Source organism: Nematolebias whitei, chromosome 5, assembly GCF_014905685.2.
Source record: "Nematolebias whitei isolate Nwh7 chromosome 5, NemWhi1, whole genome shotgun sequence".
In the NCBI taxonomy this organism is placed as follows: Eukaryota; Metazoa; Chordata; class Actinopteri; order Cyprinodontiformes; family Rivulidae; genus Nematolebias; species Nematolebias whitei.
Window position 1 is genome coordinate 13,518,684 of NC_056502.1, and position 11,414 is coordinate 13,530,097.

General features: G+C 38.7%; 2 protein-coding genes across 2 annotated transcripts; both read left to right on the forward strand.

The window, feature by feature from the left end:
- Positions 1-5,025: 5,025 nt before the first annotated feature.
- cnfn (cornifelin) lies at positions 5,026-5,957 on the forward strand. The gene is made up of 4 exons (XM_037676864.1): positions 5,026-5,082; positions 5,371-5,493; positions 5,580-5,716; positions 5,868-5,957. Exons 2-4 carry the CDS (start codon positions 5,373-5,375, stop codon positions 5,955-5,957), a joined length of 348 nt encoding a protein of 115 aa, XP_037532792.1. The 5' UTR covers positions 5,026-5,082; positions 5,371-5,372.
- A 2,511-nt stretch (positions 5,958-8,468) lies between these two features.
- Positions 8,469-11,414, forward strand: tlr21 (toll-like receptor 21). The gene has a single exon (XM_037676863.1). It carries the CDS (start codon positions 8,469-8,471, stop codon positions 11,412-11,414), a length of 2,946 nt encoding a protein of 981 aa, XP_037532791.1.

The window sequence follows — 11,414 nt, forward strand, 5'->3', positions numbered from 1 at the left end:
GCATTTAACATTCTTGAATAGGACAAGATTAAAAGTCACTTTCCAGTTTAGATTAATAGTACGTTTTGAAGAAAAATAGAATGAAAACCAAATTACCTGTGTTTTTCTGAGAAGACTTTAGAGCTCTTGCAAAGAAGGCAGGATGTAACATAAATGAGCTGCTGCTGCAGGACAAACCAAACTCAACACAATATTAGATTTGGTGGAAGAAACAACAGGATGTGAAGTAGTTTGTTCATGTGGTTAAAAAAACTTACCACTGTGGGGCAAATTTAAACACAAATATAATAAATACCAGGAAGCCTGGCTCAGGTTCAGGTTAGATTTATTTGTCATATGCAAAATGAACACAAGGTTAACAGTGCAATGAAATGCTTAGGACGAGAAGAACCGTCTCAACTCGCCCCAAAAAAAAAAAAAAAAAAGACAAGAAATACCAAAGCATGCAGCAAAAATACTAAAAACATACTAAAAATACTGCTAAAATACCAAAAAAACCAAATTAAAAATACTACTGTATTTGTAGACTAGACAAAATAAGATGTTTAAATCATCTTCATACTGAAAACATTAAAATATTTTCAGATAATTTACTCTTGTCTGCTACTTCAGGTAAAAATACTTAATTGGTCTTTTGCCTACATTGTGCTTTCACATAAAGTTCAAAATAAAGTTAAAGGAATAGTTCAAATCTTTTAAAGTGAGGTTCAGTCAGTGGAAAGGTTTTGAACAATCAATATGTTACCTGTTGCAGATAGTTATTTGAACAACTTCTATGAGAAAAAGTTTATTTCTGACTGATTTGATGAGCTAGCAGCTAGCTAGTCCAAGCGGAGCCAGAGCCAAACTGCTGCCATCAGAACCGAGGTTGTTCAAAGAGCCGTGTACAAAAAGTAAGAAATTATTTCTTGTTCATATTTATACATGACCCCACTTTAAAAATCTGTTGCTTTCAGATGTTGATTTGACTTTAAATGGAATTTGTGTGCAGATGAACTAATGACAGCTTAGTTCAGGAACATTCAGTGCAGCCTTGGCGCGCAAGTCCAGAGATGAGTCACAAACCAGACAACAGACTGTGACTGGACCGGGGGGTTGGGGGGGGAAGGGGGAAGAAGAGTCAGATATGTTTATTTCTGTGTTATCGTGTGATTTCTTTTTCAAACCCACCAATGTACCACATTTCTCGGGAACCAATAACTCTTGTGGTTACAGTTGCCTTAGAGTGATTTTAACTGAGGGTCGTCTGGTAAAATATATTGTGCAACACCACAAAATGTTTTTCTTGCTTAAAGATAGATTAAAACTATGGAAACTAAGATTATAAATATGTTAAGGGAGCAGTGTTGCTCCTTTGATAACCTAACTGTGACAAGAACATCCTGAAGTGCCTCCTTTCTGTTCCTGCTGATCCATCAAGCCTCTAAAGACATTATTCTTCATTTTAAATGATTAATAACTTACTAAACATTCTTTAAAATCATAGATCCACAATCTACATAGGTCTTTAAAATCTGAACAGCTACTCCACCTTTTAGCAGACATCTCTGTATTTGCATTGAGTCACGTAATATCAGTTTGTACCAGTGCTTGAGTACATTCCAGAAACTTAAATATTTATATCTGCCACTCCTCGAGTACAAGTCAGGATTTAAATTTTACAACACAAATGAGTCTGGTTCAGTCAGTTTACAAAGTTTTTTTTAACCTTTTGCACTAAAGGTTTGGTTTCTTTTGCCTCTTACATCATATGTGGAGGTTAGACCCAGACTGACAAAAGAGCCCGAATAAAATTACATTTTATTTTAACAAAACAAAAAGACTCAACATAAACTGCAGAGATAATGACAAGGAACCAGATGGAGGGAAAAGCTCATACAAAGCTCAAATGATGAATGAGGGGAAGCTGAGTGACTAAAAGAACAGGAGCTGATGAGGGAAGTGGAGACACCTGGGCAAACTGACAAGTGCGAACAGGGGAAGGTCCGTGTGGCAGGACAGAGGAGCAGAAATCATCTGTGGAAAATTACTGACAGAGGGAGTGGCTAGTGGCACAGAGGAAACACAAAAAGACCGATCAAACACAAGAAACAGAAGTAAACTGAAGAAGCACACACAAAACACACACATCACACACACTGTGTACACAATTTCATTCCACCTCATGTACCACATGTGATGTGAATGACAATAAAATCTACTTGAACTTGAAAAAAGATAATAAAATGAACAATAAAATGCAAAAGACAAAAAGCACACATCCTGACAGGTACGAGGTAGAGTAATTGTCTCAGGCCCAACATGAGGTGGGAAAAATATTTCATTCTTTAATTTTAATAGTTCTTTTTTTTTTTTAAAGTTCATTTGTAAGGAGAGTGATAGAGCAGAGGTTAGAAAAGGTGGGCCTGCGGTCAGAAGGTTGCCGATTCAACTCCTCGTATGGACAACATCAAAATGTGAGTGGGAAAGGTGAAACACCCATGCCTCCCTCCACTATCATTTGCCCCATTCTGGGCCCTTGAGCAAGGCTCTGAACCCCCACCATCTGCTCCCCCCGGGTGCCCTAGATGGCATCTCTCTGCTCCACACAGAGGGCTGTGGTAGCTCGGTGGATGGAAGGGCATCCGGCGTAAAAACAATTACCAAATCTTTGTGCGAGTTGGCTCGCTGTGGCGACCCCTGAAGAAGGAGCAGCCCCCCCCAAATAAAATTATTTTGTAGGGATGCACTCTATTATTGGCATGGTATCAGTATCTGCCGATATTAGCGATAAAGTAAAATATTGGCCATCAGCCATTCCATCAAAATAACTCACCAATATAAAAGGTGCTGTTTTTGTATTGTTTGACAACACAGTGACAAGGATTGTTGCAGCGCCAGCACAACGTGATGATGTCATGCGCACCTACCTGATCTGATCACAGCGGAGAAGAAAAAGTCAAAATGTCGGCAGTGTGGAAGTTTTTTAAAGTGTCGGAAACTGATAGCAGAACCGCTATTTGCAATGACTGCCCAGCATCAGTGATGCGAGGAGAAGCGAAAATGACCACTGCAACACTTCGAACCTAATTAACCATCTCAAGAACCACCATTTCAACCATTACAATGAGTTCATGGTGGCCAGAAAGGAAAGCGAGAGAGCGGTCAACCACAGAGAAACAAAACCTCACCAGCAGTTCATTCTACAAGCTTTGGACAAAGCAAGGAACTACAGCCACGACCACCTGAAGGCAAAAGGCATCGCTCAGTAACCGATGGAGTGTATTGCTCTGGACAACCAACCATTTTCATTCATTGAGGATGTCGGTTCCAAAGATTTTTGGACTACGCTGAGCCTCGCTACGTCGTCCCCAGTCAGATATATTTTTCCGATGTAGCTTTACCCGAGTTACAAGCCACCATTTATTTTGTAAATGACTGTAGTCAGTAACTTGCTGTCGTTTTGGCAACAGGTTTTATTGCAAGTCTCTCTGTGAACTGACTTCCTGAGTTACACGTGGGTCGAAACAAAGAATTTGAGCTGCACATGCCGGTATCTATTATAAAACAAAATAATTTTTTGTTTTAAATGACATATCTAAGGTATGGCTAAGGTAAGGTAGGGAGGTCATCTTCCAATTGGAGGATCAGAGGTTTGATCCCCTTCCCATGCAGTTTGCTGAAGTGTCTTTGAGCAAAAATCTGAATGCCCCATTGCCTCCAATATGTTTATTGGTGTATGAGTAAGATATAAATATGCTCTATTTACCATATATAAAAGAAAACATTATATGCATAGGTGAGTCAGTAACTTTGCAGAACTTGGAGATATTAAAAGGATGATTTTTTAATGTGGATGATTTATTGTGTTTGAGTTTGGAGTGTTACACATTTCACTGCTCAATGTTTAAAAAAAGAATCACATTTTTAAATTGCTATTATGTTGAAATATAATTAAACAAAAAACATTTTATCAAAAGACAAAATAAAATAAAAAAGACACTATTGATTGAACAGCACTTTGTCCAAACCACCATCTAAATAAATGGATGTTGTTATATTTTTATACCTAATCATGAACAGTGATAATTATAACATTTAGAATCTGCTTTAGAAAATCTCTACATCACACTCAGTCTTCTTAAAATATAATCAACTCTATTAACAGCAACTTAAATAAATGTGCTCATTCTGTATTCTGATATATGGGGGAGTGGTGGTGCAGAGGATGGAGGAAGATCTCCAGTGATCATGACATCACACGTTTGAATTCCCAGATCATTACAAAAAAGTTTGGGTGGGAAAGGTGAAGCACATGTACCTGCCTACGCCTTCATTTGCCCCACCGAGGGCCCTGAGCAAGCTGCTCCCCGGGCACCTTAGATGGCAGCCCTCTGCTCCACACATGTGGCCTGTGGTAGCTAAGTGGTTTCATCAGGAAGAACATCTGGCACACAACAATTGCCTTCATGCAAGTTTGCGCTCTGTGAGGAAGGGAGCAGCCGAAAGAAGAAAAAAATTTTTTTTTTGATATATGAAATGTTAGACTTGTGCGCAACCCTAAATAACCAACCAAAAATCTGCCGTGTTATCAGTTTGTGGGTCTGTTTGACAGTTTACAGTGACCACAGCACAAACATGTCGAGAGCTTTTCATGGAAACATTCCATCTTCACTCAGACGTGAAAAGATGTTGCATAAGAGCAAAACCTCTTCTTACTGGTTGAGCATCACATCTTTCAGACCCAGCTGGACCCTCAGTATGTACACACACCACACCTTAGCAAAGCAGCTAAAATACAAGTCTGCTTTGTTGTTTCATTACTCACTGCTGATAAAATTTGCCTCACGTAAGGTGTACTCTTTAGTCAAGCATGATACGCCTCAAAACTAAATATTTCTTTTTATCTTTACATATTGTTTGCTCCGGGCTAAATGGTCAAAACGTTTATCACGTGACCTCAGCACCGAGACTGGGTTTGGGCCTCTGCATGTTCTCACACTGGGTATAAGAAGTGGGGTCAGGACGTTTTCCTTCAGCGTGGGGATTTAGACTGTGATCATCTTCAGCATCCATTCAGCAGAAATCAACGATCATCAGAAGGTAAAACATGAACCACTTGTTTTGCTTAAACCAAGGATATTCTGCAGCATTGAAGTCTATAAATCTTTGATCCAAAACTAATTTCAATCTAATTTTTAATGTTTGCAACTGGTTCATTTCTCTCTTCTAATAAAAACCAGCTTTAATGGCGCAACACTTGCCAAAAATGAGGAAATGAGTCAAAGGGAAACTGCTACTAATATGGCACAACAATTTTTGCACTTTAAGGGGAACTGTGCTTTTTTCATATTTAATAACATCGTAATGATTCTTTCTTCTGCCTTGCAGCCATGGAATTCCACTCTAATGTGGTGAACTCTCAGCCTGTCACCGTAACACAATACACTGTATCTGCTGCACGCTCAGATTGGAGTACAAGCGTGTGCGACTGCTGTGATGACTGTGGCATTTGTACGTGTTTTTGTGAGGCAATCTCATTTTGGTTTATTTACGGTGTAAAGTAAATTTCATTGTGGCGAATCATGTGTCCCCTCCAGGTCTTTGTGCAACATTTATTCCCTGTATTCTGGGCTGCAAGGTGGCTCAAGACAACGGAGACAGCTGCTGTTTGCCTTTCCTCCCCGGCGCCATGATTGCTCTGAGGACGAGCATCCGAAGTAAATACAACATTGAAGTAAGTATGCAAGTACAAAACCAATGTTAAACTTAGATATAATGCAATTTTATCTATAATTCTGAAAGGCAGAAATTGATTCTATTGGTCTGCAAAATCCAACAATCTTCTTTTTAATATACATTTCATTTGATTTATTTTCTCCCCTCAGGGCTCAGTGTGCGACGACTGGGTTATCATGTCCTGCTTGCCTTTTTGTGGACTGTGTCAGATGGCACGAGAGCAGAAAATGAGGAAATAAAAAAGGAACCACGACTGCTTTTTCTACATTAAATACAGTGGTGCTTGAACGTTCGTGAATCCTTGAGAATTTTCTATATTTCTGCATAAATATGACCTACATGGAAAGTCCATTATTTGGTTTGAAAAAAAAAATGCAGTGAATTTAAATTTTGCATTCATTGGTATGTTTACGCTCCGGTTTCCTCCCACAGACCAAAAACATGCATGTTAGGCTGATTGGTAACTCTAAATTGTCCCTAGGTGTGAGTGAGAGAGTGAATGGTTGTTTGTCTCGTTTGTCTCTATGTGGCCCTGTGATGGACTTGCGACCCGTCCAGGGTGTACCCCGCCCTCGCACAGATTGCTGGACATGGGCACCGGCGACCCCCGTGACCCAAAATGGAATAAGCGGGTAAAGATAATGGATGGATGGTATGTTTACAGAAGGTTGAGGGAATGCCCGTGAGCAGAACTTTGCTTTTGTGTAGTCAAAAACCATCAGAGGAGGAAACAGATGCTCAAGCTATATTATGATTAGTTTGTTTAATAGCTTTAATAAAAATAAATTTGTTAAACATTATATAACAAACTGTTAAAAGAGGAAGATCTTTACAGCAGCCCTGAGTTCCCACCTTAAATATAATTTCGTTTTGATTAAATAACTGTAAAGTATTTATTTAGTCATGCAATATCCTTAATTACTGCTTTTTTCATGCAAAACAACTCAGCATCTGTATTATTCATTAAACATTTCATTAAATACATATTTTGTGTTTTTATTCTTATACTTTGGCTGTACTTTTTCAAACATTTTGTTAATAAAAGATACAGGAAGTGACATGGTGTGGACTACTTTTTTCAAATGTTATTTGCTGCTATCTGGAAGGAGAAGAACGAGTCTGATCCATCTTCCTCTTTCGGATAATTATTGAAGTCATGCGACAAAGCTCCCTAAAGGGACAGCGAGGGACGGACATCTATTTGAGCAGGTAAGAGAGTTTAATAGTTAATTTTATGAATTTGTGTAAAACAATGAAGGGACATAATGCTATTACAGTACTGTCATTTTTATTTGTCATCGTATCAAAATGTGAACAGTGATACGTTGTTTTCTCAAATTAAGAGCAATCACTATCCTGCATGTTTTAGACGTTTCTCTGCTCCAACGCACCTGATTTTCCTCATAAGTGATTAGCAGGCTTCTAAAGCTTAATTCAACTAGTGAAGCAGCTGTGTTAAAGCAGGTAAACACATAAAACATGCAGGATTGTGGCATTCAAGGCTCAGGATTGGACACTCCTAATTTAGAGTGTTGAGTGCATTTACAACTGGGGCTGCAAGGATATGAAAGTATTCAAAAAGAGGAAACAAGTTATTCTATTTTGTACAAAGCTCCAGTTTCTTAAAAACTGCAATCACAACTTAAAATTGACACACCAACATCTAACACTTGAGACAAAACTTCAAAAAGTTCAGCTAACGGCCATTTAATGGCTGATAACGTCCGAAGCGGGTGAAAAGTTAGCTTAAGGCAACTTCTTAAGGCTTTTTGTTATTTTAAAATGTACCATAAGCAGCCAGAGCTTCTTGTAAAGTGGTCTTACTCAATAGTACTCCAGGTTTTCTGCAGGTTTATTAAAGTTTATTTGGATTTCAGCTGCTTTTTTTAAAATCCTTTTACTGTCCAGTCGCAACTGGCCATGACTGCATGTTGTGCAGTGTGTGATTAAATAAGGAAGATATATTAGAACAAAAATAAATAAATAAATCTCAGTTCTAAAAACATATCCCCAGCTGATCAACGGTAAATTTAGAATAATACAGACCCTAAGAAATAATATTTACATAACCATTTACACTTTTCCCAGTTTTCAGCTCATGCTTTAGTTGCTTGTTGGTGTTAAATACTATTAAATGTCTGTCAAACGGTGTTATTTTTGATAAAATCAGCTAAAGAAATGTACATAAATTGTTTTTGCAATGAACTGCAGGCAACAAAATACCTAAACATCAGGTTTAAAACTGCTTCTTGACTAAATTGTTAAGATGCAACGCCGGTTTATTCTTTGAGTTTAGAGACCTTTTACATTGGAAAGATTTATGAGTTAAATGGGTAAACAAATAAAAACACTCCTTGGAAAAAGACAGGTACTAATCAAAAATGAGTGAAAAAAGCTATAGATCAAGAACGGTTTAAAAGATTACAAGAACATAGTTGAAAGCAAAATTTAAAAGTAAATGACAGGTGACTTCAGTACTGTAAGTTTGAGATTTCTTCTGAAATAATAGTTCTGATAAAGCTTCTAGTGTATAATATCTATCACATACGATGTTCTTAACTAAAACTGTACAAGGTAGCAAACACAGATGATGTTAGTGGTTTTGTAACTGGACTCTCTCTGTTTTCAGATCGCTTAAGCGTGTTCACCTGATCTACAACCCGACAAAAACTTTAAAGATTAAACTGAAGCTGACGAAGAAACTAATAAAAGTTTTTAAAAGTCTGTTTGTGGATCTGCAACAAGACAAAATGGCTTCTCAAACCCATCAGCTGTGGCTACTCATGCTTGTTCTTGGTGCCGTTCGGCTCGTCGATGGCTACAGCTTTTACAACTGTATTGCAGAGCCCGACTCGAACTGGAAAAGCTTCAGCTGCAAAAGCCGCAATGTCGATCGCATGTCTAATATAGTAAAGGACCTGCCGAGATCTGTCGTGAATCTCACGATCATCTTCAATCCACTGAGGCACATTCCCAACAACAGCTTTGCTCATCTACCAAACCTGGAGAACCTCAGATTAGATCAAAACCAGTTGAGACTCTTGGATTCTTTGGCTTTCCAAAACTTGCATCAACTTCAGTCTTTGAATTTGTCCTTTAACCTCTTCTCAGAGCTCAGTGCGTCATCGTTTGAAGACCTTCATAACCTCACGTTCCTCTCTCTGGCCAACAACAAGTTAAATGGCTTTCCTGAGGACATTTTCTTTGGTATACACAATCTCAACACTTTACTCTTGAGAAATAACTGTCTCACAAATTTCTCAGAGATTATGAAATCAATATCGCATCTAAGGAAACTGAAAAATCTGGACCTTTGTTCCAACAAACTGACTTCTCTCAGTCATTCAAATATATCTCTGCCTCAGTCCCTCAATGTGTTGCATCTGTGCAGAAATAATTTGCATACTTTAGGATGCAGTTCATCATTTCTCAAGTTTATCAACGTGCTTGATTTGTCAAACAATTATAGGCTACCTACCAAAGCTTTTCAGGGTGTGGATCTGAGCCAAGTACATAGTCTGCATTTGAATTCAACAAGCGTCAAAATAGTGGATTTTTTAAACATCAGCAACATCAACGCAGGTTCTGTGGACTTCTCTGGCACTGGTGTAAAGAATTCCAGTCATATTAGGAAACTATGCAGAATACTGAAAACAAAGCTGAAAACAATAAAACATTTTTATTTACGATATAACAGCATTAATAATCTAACGAACTTCACACTCTCCCACTGTCCTAAAATTACTGGAGTTTTAGATTTATCCTTCAACAAACTAAAGTCAGTAGATTGCCTGAGCGTCATGTATAATCAATCAGGTATTACAAAGTTTTCTGCAGAGCACAACCTTCTTACCACCCTCCCGTTCTGTAAAAACCAAAAAAACTTTCAATTCGAAAGTTTGGAAGAACTGAGCTATCGGTTCAATCGCATTCTCTCAGTCTGCATCCATGCGTTCAGTTTCACACCTAATATTAAGGTGCTGAAGCTCAACATAAACAATATAGCATTTCTCCACCTCAAAGCCCTGGCAGGTCTAAAACAACTTCAGACCCTTCGACTGGACAATAACCTCTTGACTGATTTGTTCAAGGAAACATTTGAAACAAATGTCAATCTGCAAATTCTTAGTCTGCGCAATAACCGCATTTCTGTCATATTTAGTGGAACCTTTCACAAGTTAAACAATCTAAATACACTGGACCTTGGAGGGAATAAGATCACCCATTTTCAGCAGAATGGCCTCAATGGGCTAAAAAGTTTGTCTAAATTATACCTAGATGGGAACAACCTAAAACAGATCGAGTCTTCATTCTTTTATGCTTTCCAAGATACGCTCACAGTGCTGGATTTAGCAAGCAATCAGATCCGCTTCCTTAAAGAAGATAATATTTCACCATTTGTAAACCTCAGCAGACTCTCAGATCTGAAACTGAGTGGGCAGCGCAATCATGGTCTCGCGCTTTTACCTCGCACTTTATTCCGAGGCCTCCACTCACTGGAATCTCTGTATCTCACCAACAATAACATTAACTATCTTCCTCCTGATGCATTTGATGATCTGACTGGCTTAAAATTTCTCACACTGGATAGCTGCTGTGTTGGAGTGGCCCAGTTAGTACCGGGGGTCTTTAAAAATCTAAGAAATTTGACCAAATTGGTTGTAGAAAACATGGGAATTCAAAACTTCTCCAAGGAGGTATTTGGGCATCTGACACGGTTACGCATTCTTCAGATCAATCGCAACGTGATGCAGAGCATTCCTGTCGATGCCTTAGAGAGTTTACCCAAACTTCACTATCTTGACATGCGCAATATTCCTCTAAGTTGCACCTGCAAGAACAAATTCCTGCAGAATTATACATTAAAGAACCCAAATGTTCAGGTGGTCTACCTCTACAAACTGACATGCCAAAACAATCAAATGGTCAAATTTTATAACTTTGATACCAAAGTTTGTTATATAGATCTAGGAAAGTACATGTTTACCAGCACTGCAGCTGCAGTCTTCCTGTTTGCAATCATTCCTTTACTTTATGTCAAACTCTATTGGAAAATTAAGTACAGCTACTACGTCTTCCGCTCCTGGTTTAGTGAGCATTGGAACAGACTCAGAGAGAAAGAGGAGAACTCCAAATATGATGCTTTTATCTCTTATAACTTTTCTGATGAACAATGGGTTATGAATGAGTTACTACCGAACCTGGAGGGAAATGGATCTTTCTTGAAACTCTGCCTGCATCACAGGGATTTTGAGTTGGGCCGCAACATTGTGGACAATATTGTCACCGCTGTATACAGCAGCCGTAAAACAATCTGTGTGGTGAGCAGAAACTTCCTACAAAGTGAGTGGTGCTCTCTGGAAATTCAACTGGCCAGTTACAGACTCTTCGATGAGCACAGAGACGTTCTCCTGCTCGTGTTTTTGGAGCCAATCTCCGAGAGGCAGCTGTCGTCTTATCATCGCATGAGGAAAGTGATGCTAAAAAAGACTTATCTGCAGTGGCCTGGCTCAGACTGTAATAATCCCCTGCAGGCCCAGGAGCTGTTCTGGAATCAGCTCAGAAGGGCAATAAAAACAGGGAGCAAACTGGGAACAGAGCAAGATGACAAAAACAAAGACTCTGTTTCAGAAGGAAAAGAAATGGAACATTTTGACAATCACTTAACAGATAAAAGCTATCTTTTGCACCCATAA

Excerpts from the sequence above, each read along its gene's own strand:
- tlr21 (XM_037676863.1), top strand. The coding sequence starts at position 8,469 with ATGGCTTCTCAAACCCATCAGCTGTGGCTACTCATGCTTGTTCTTGGT.
- cnfn (XM_037676864.1), top strand. The coding sequence starts at position 5,373 with ATGGAATTCCACTCTAATGTGGTGAACTCTCAGCCTGTCACCGTAACA. Across the intron at positions 5,494-5,579 it reads CTGTGATGACTGTGGCATTT|GTCTTTGTGCAACATTTATT; the intron begins GTACGTGTTTTT and ends TGTCCCCTCCAG. Across the intron at positions 5,717-5,867 it reads GAAGTAAATACAACATTGAA|GGCTCAGTGTGCGACGACTG; the intron begins GTAAGTATGCAA and ends TTCTCCCCTCAG.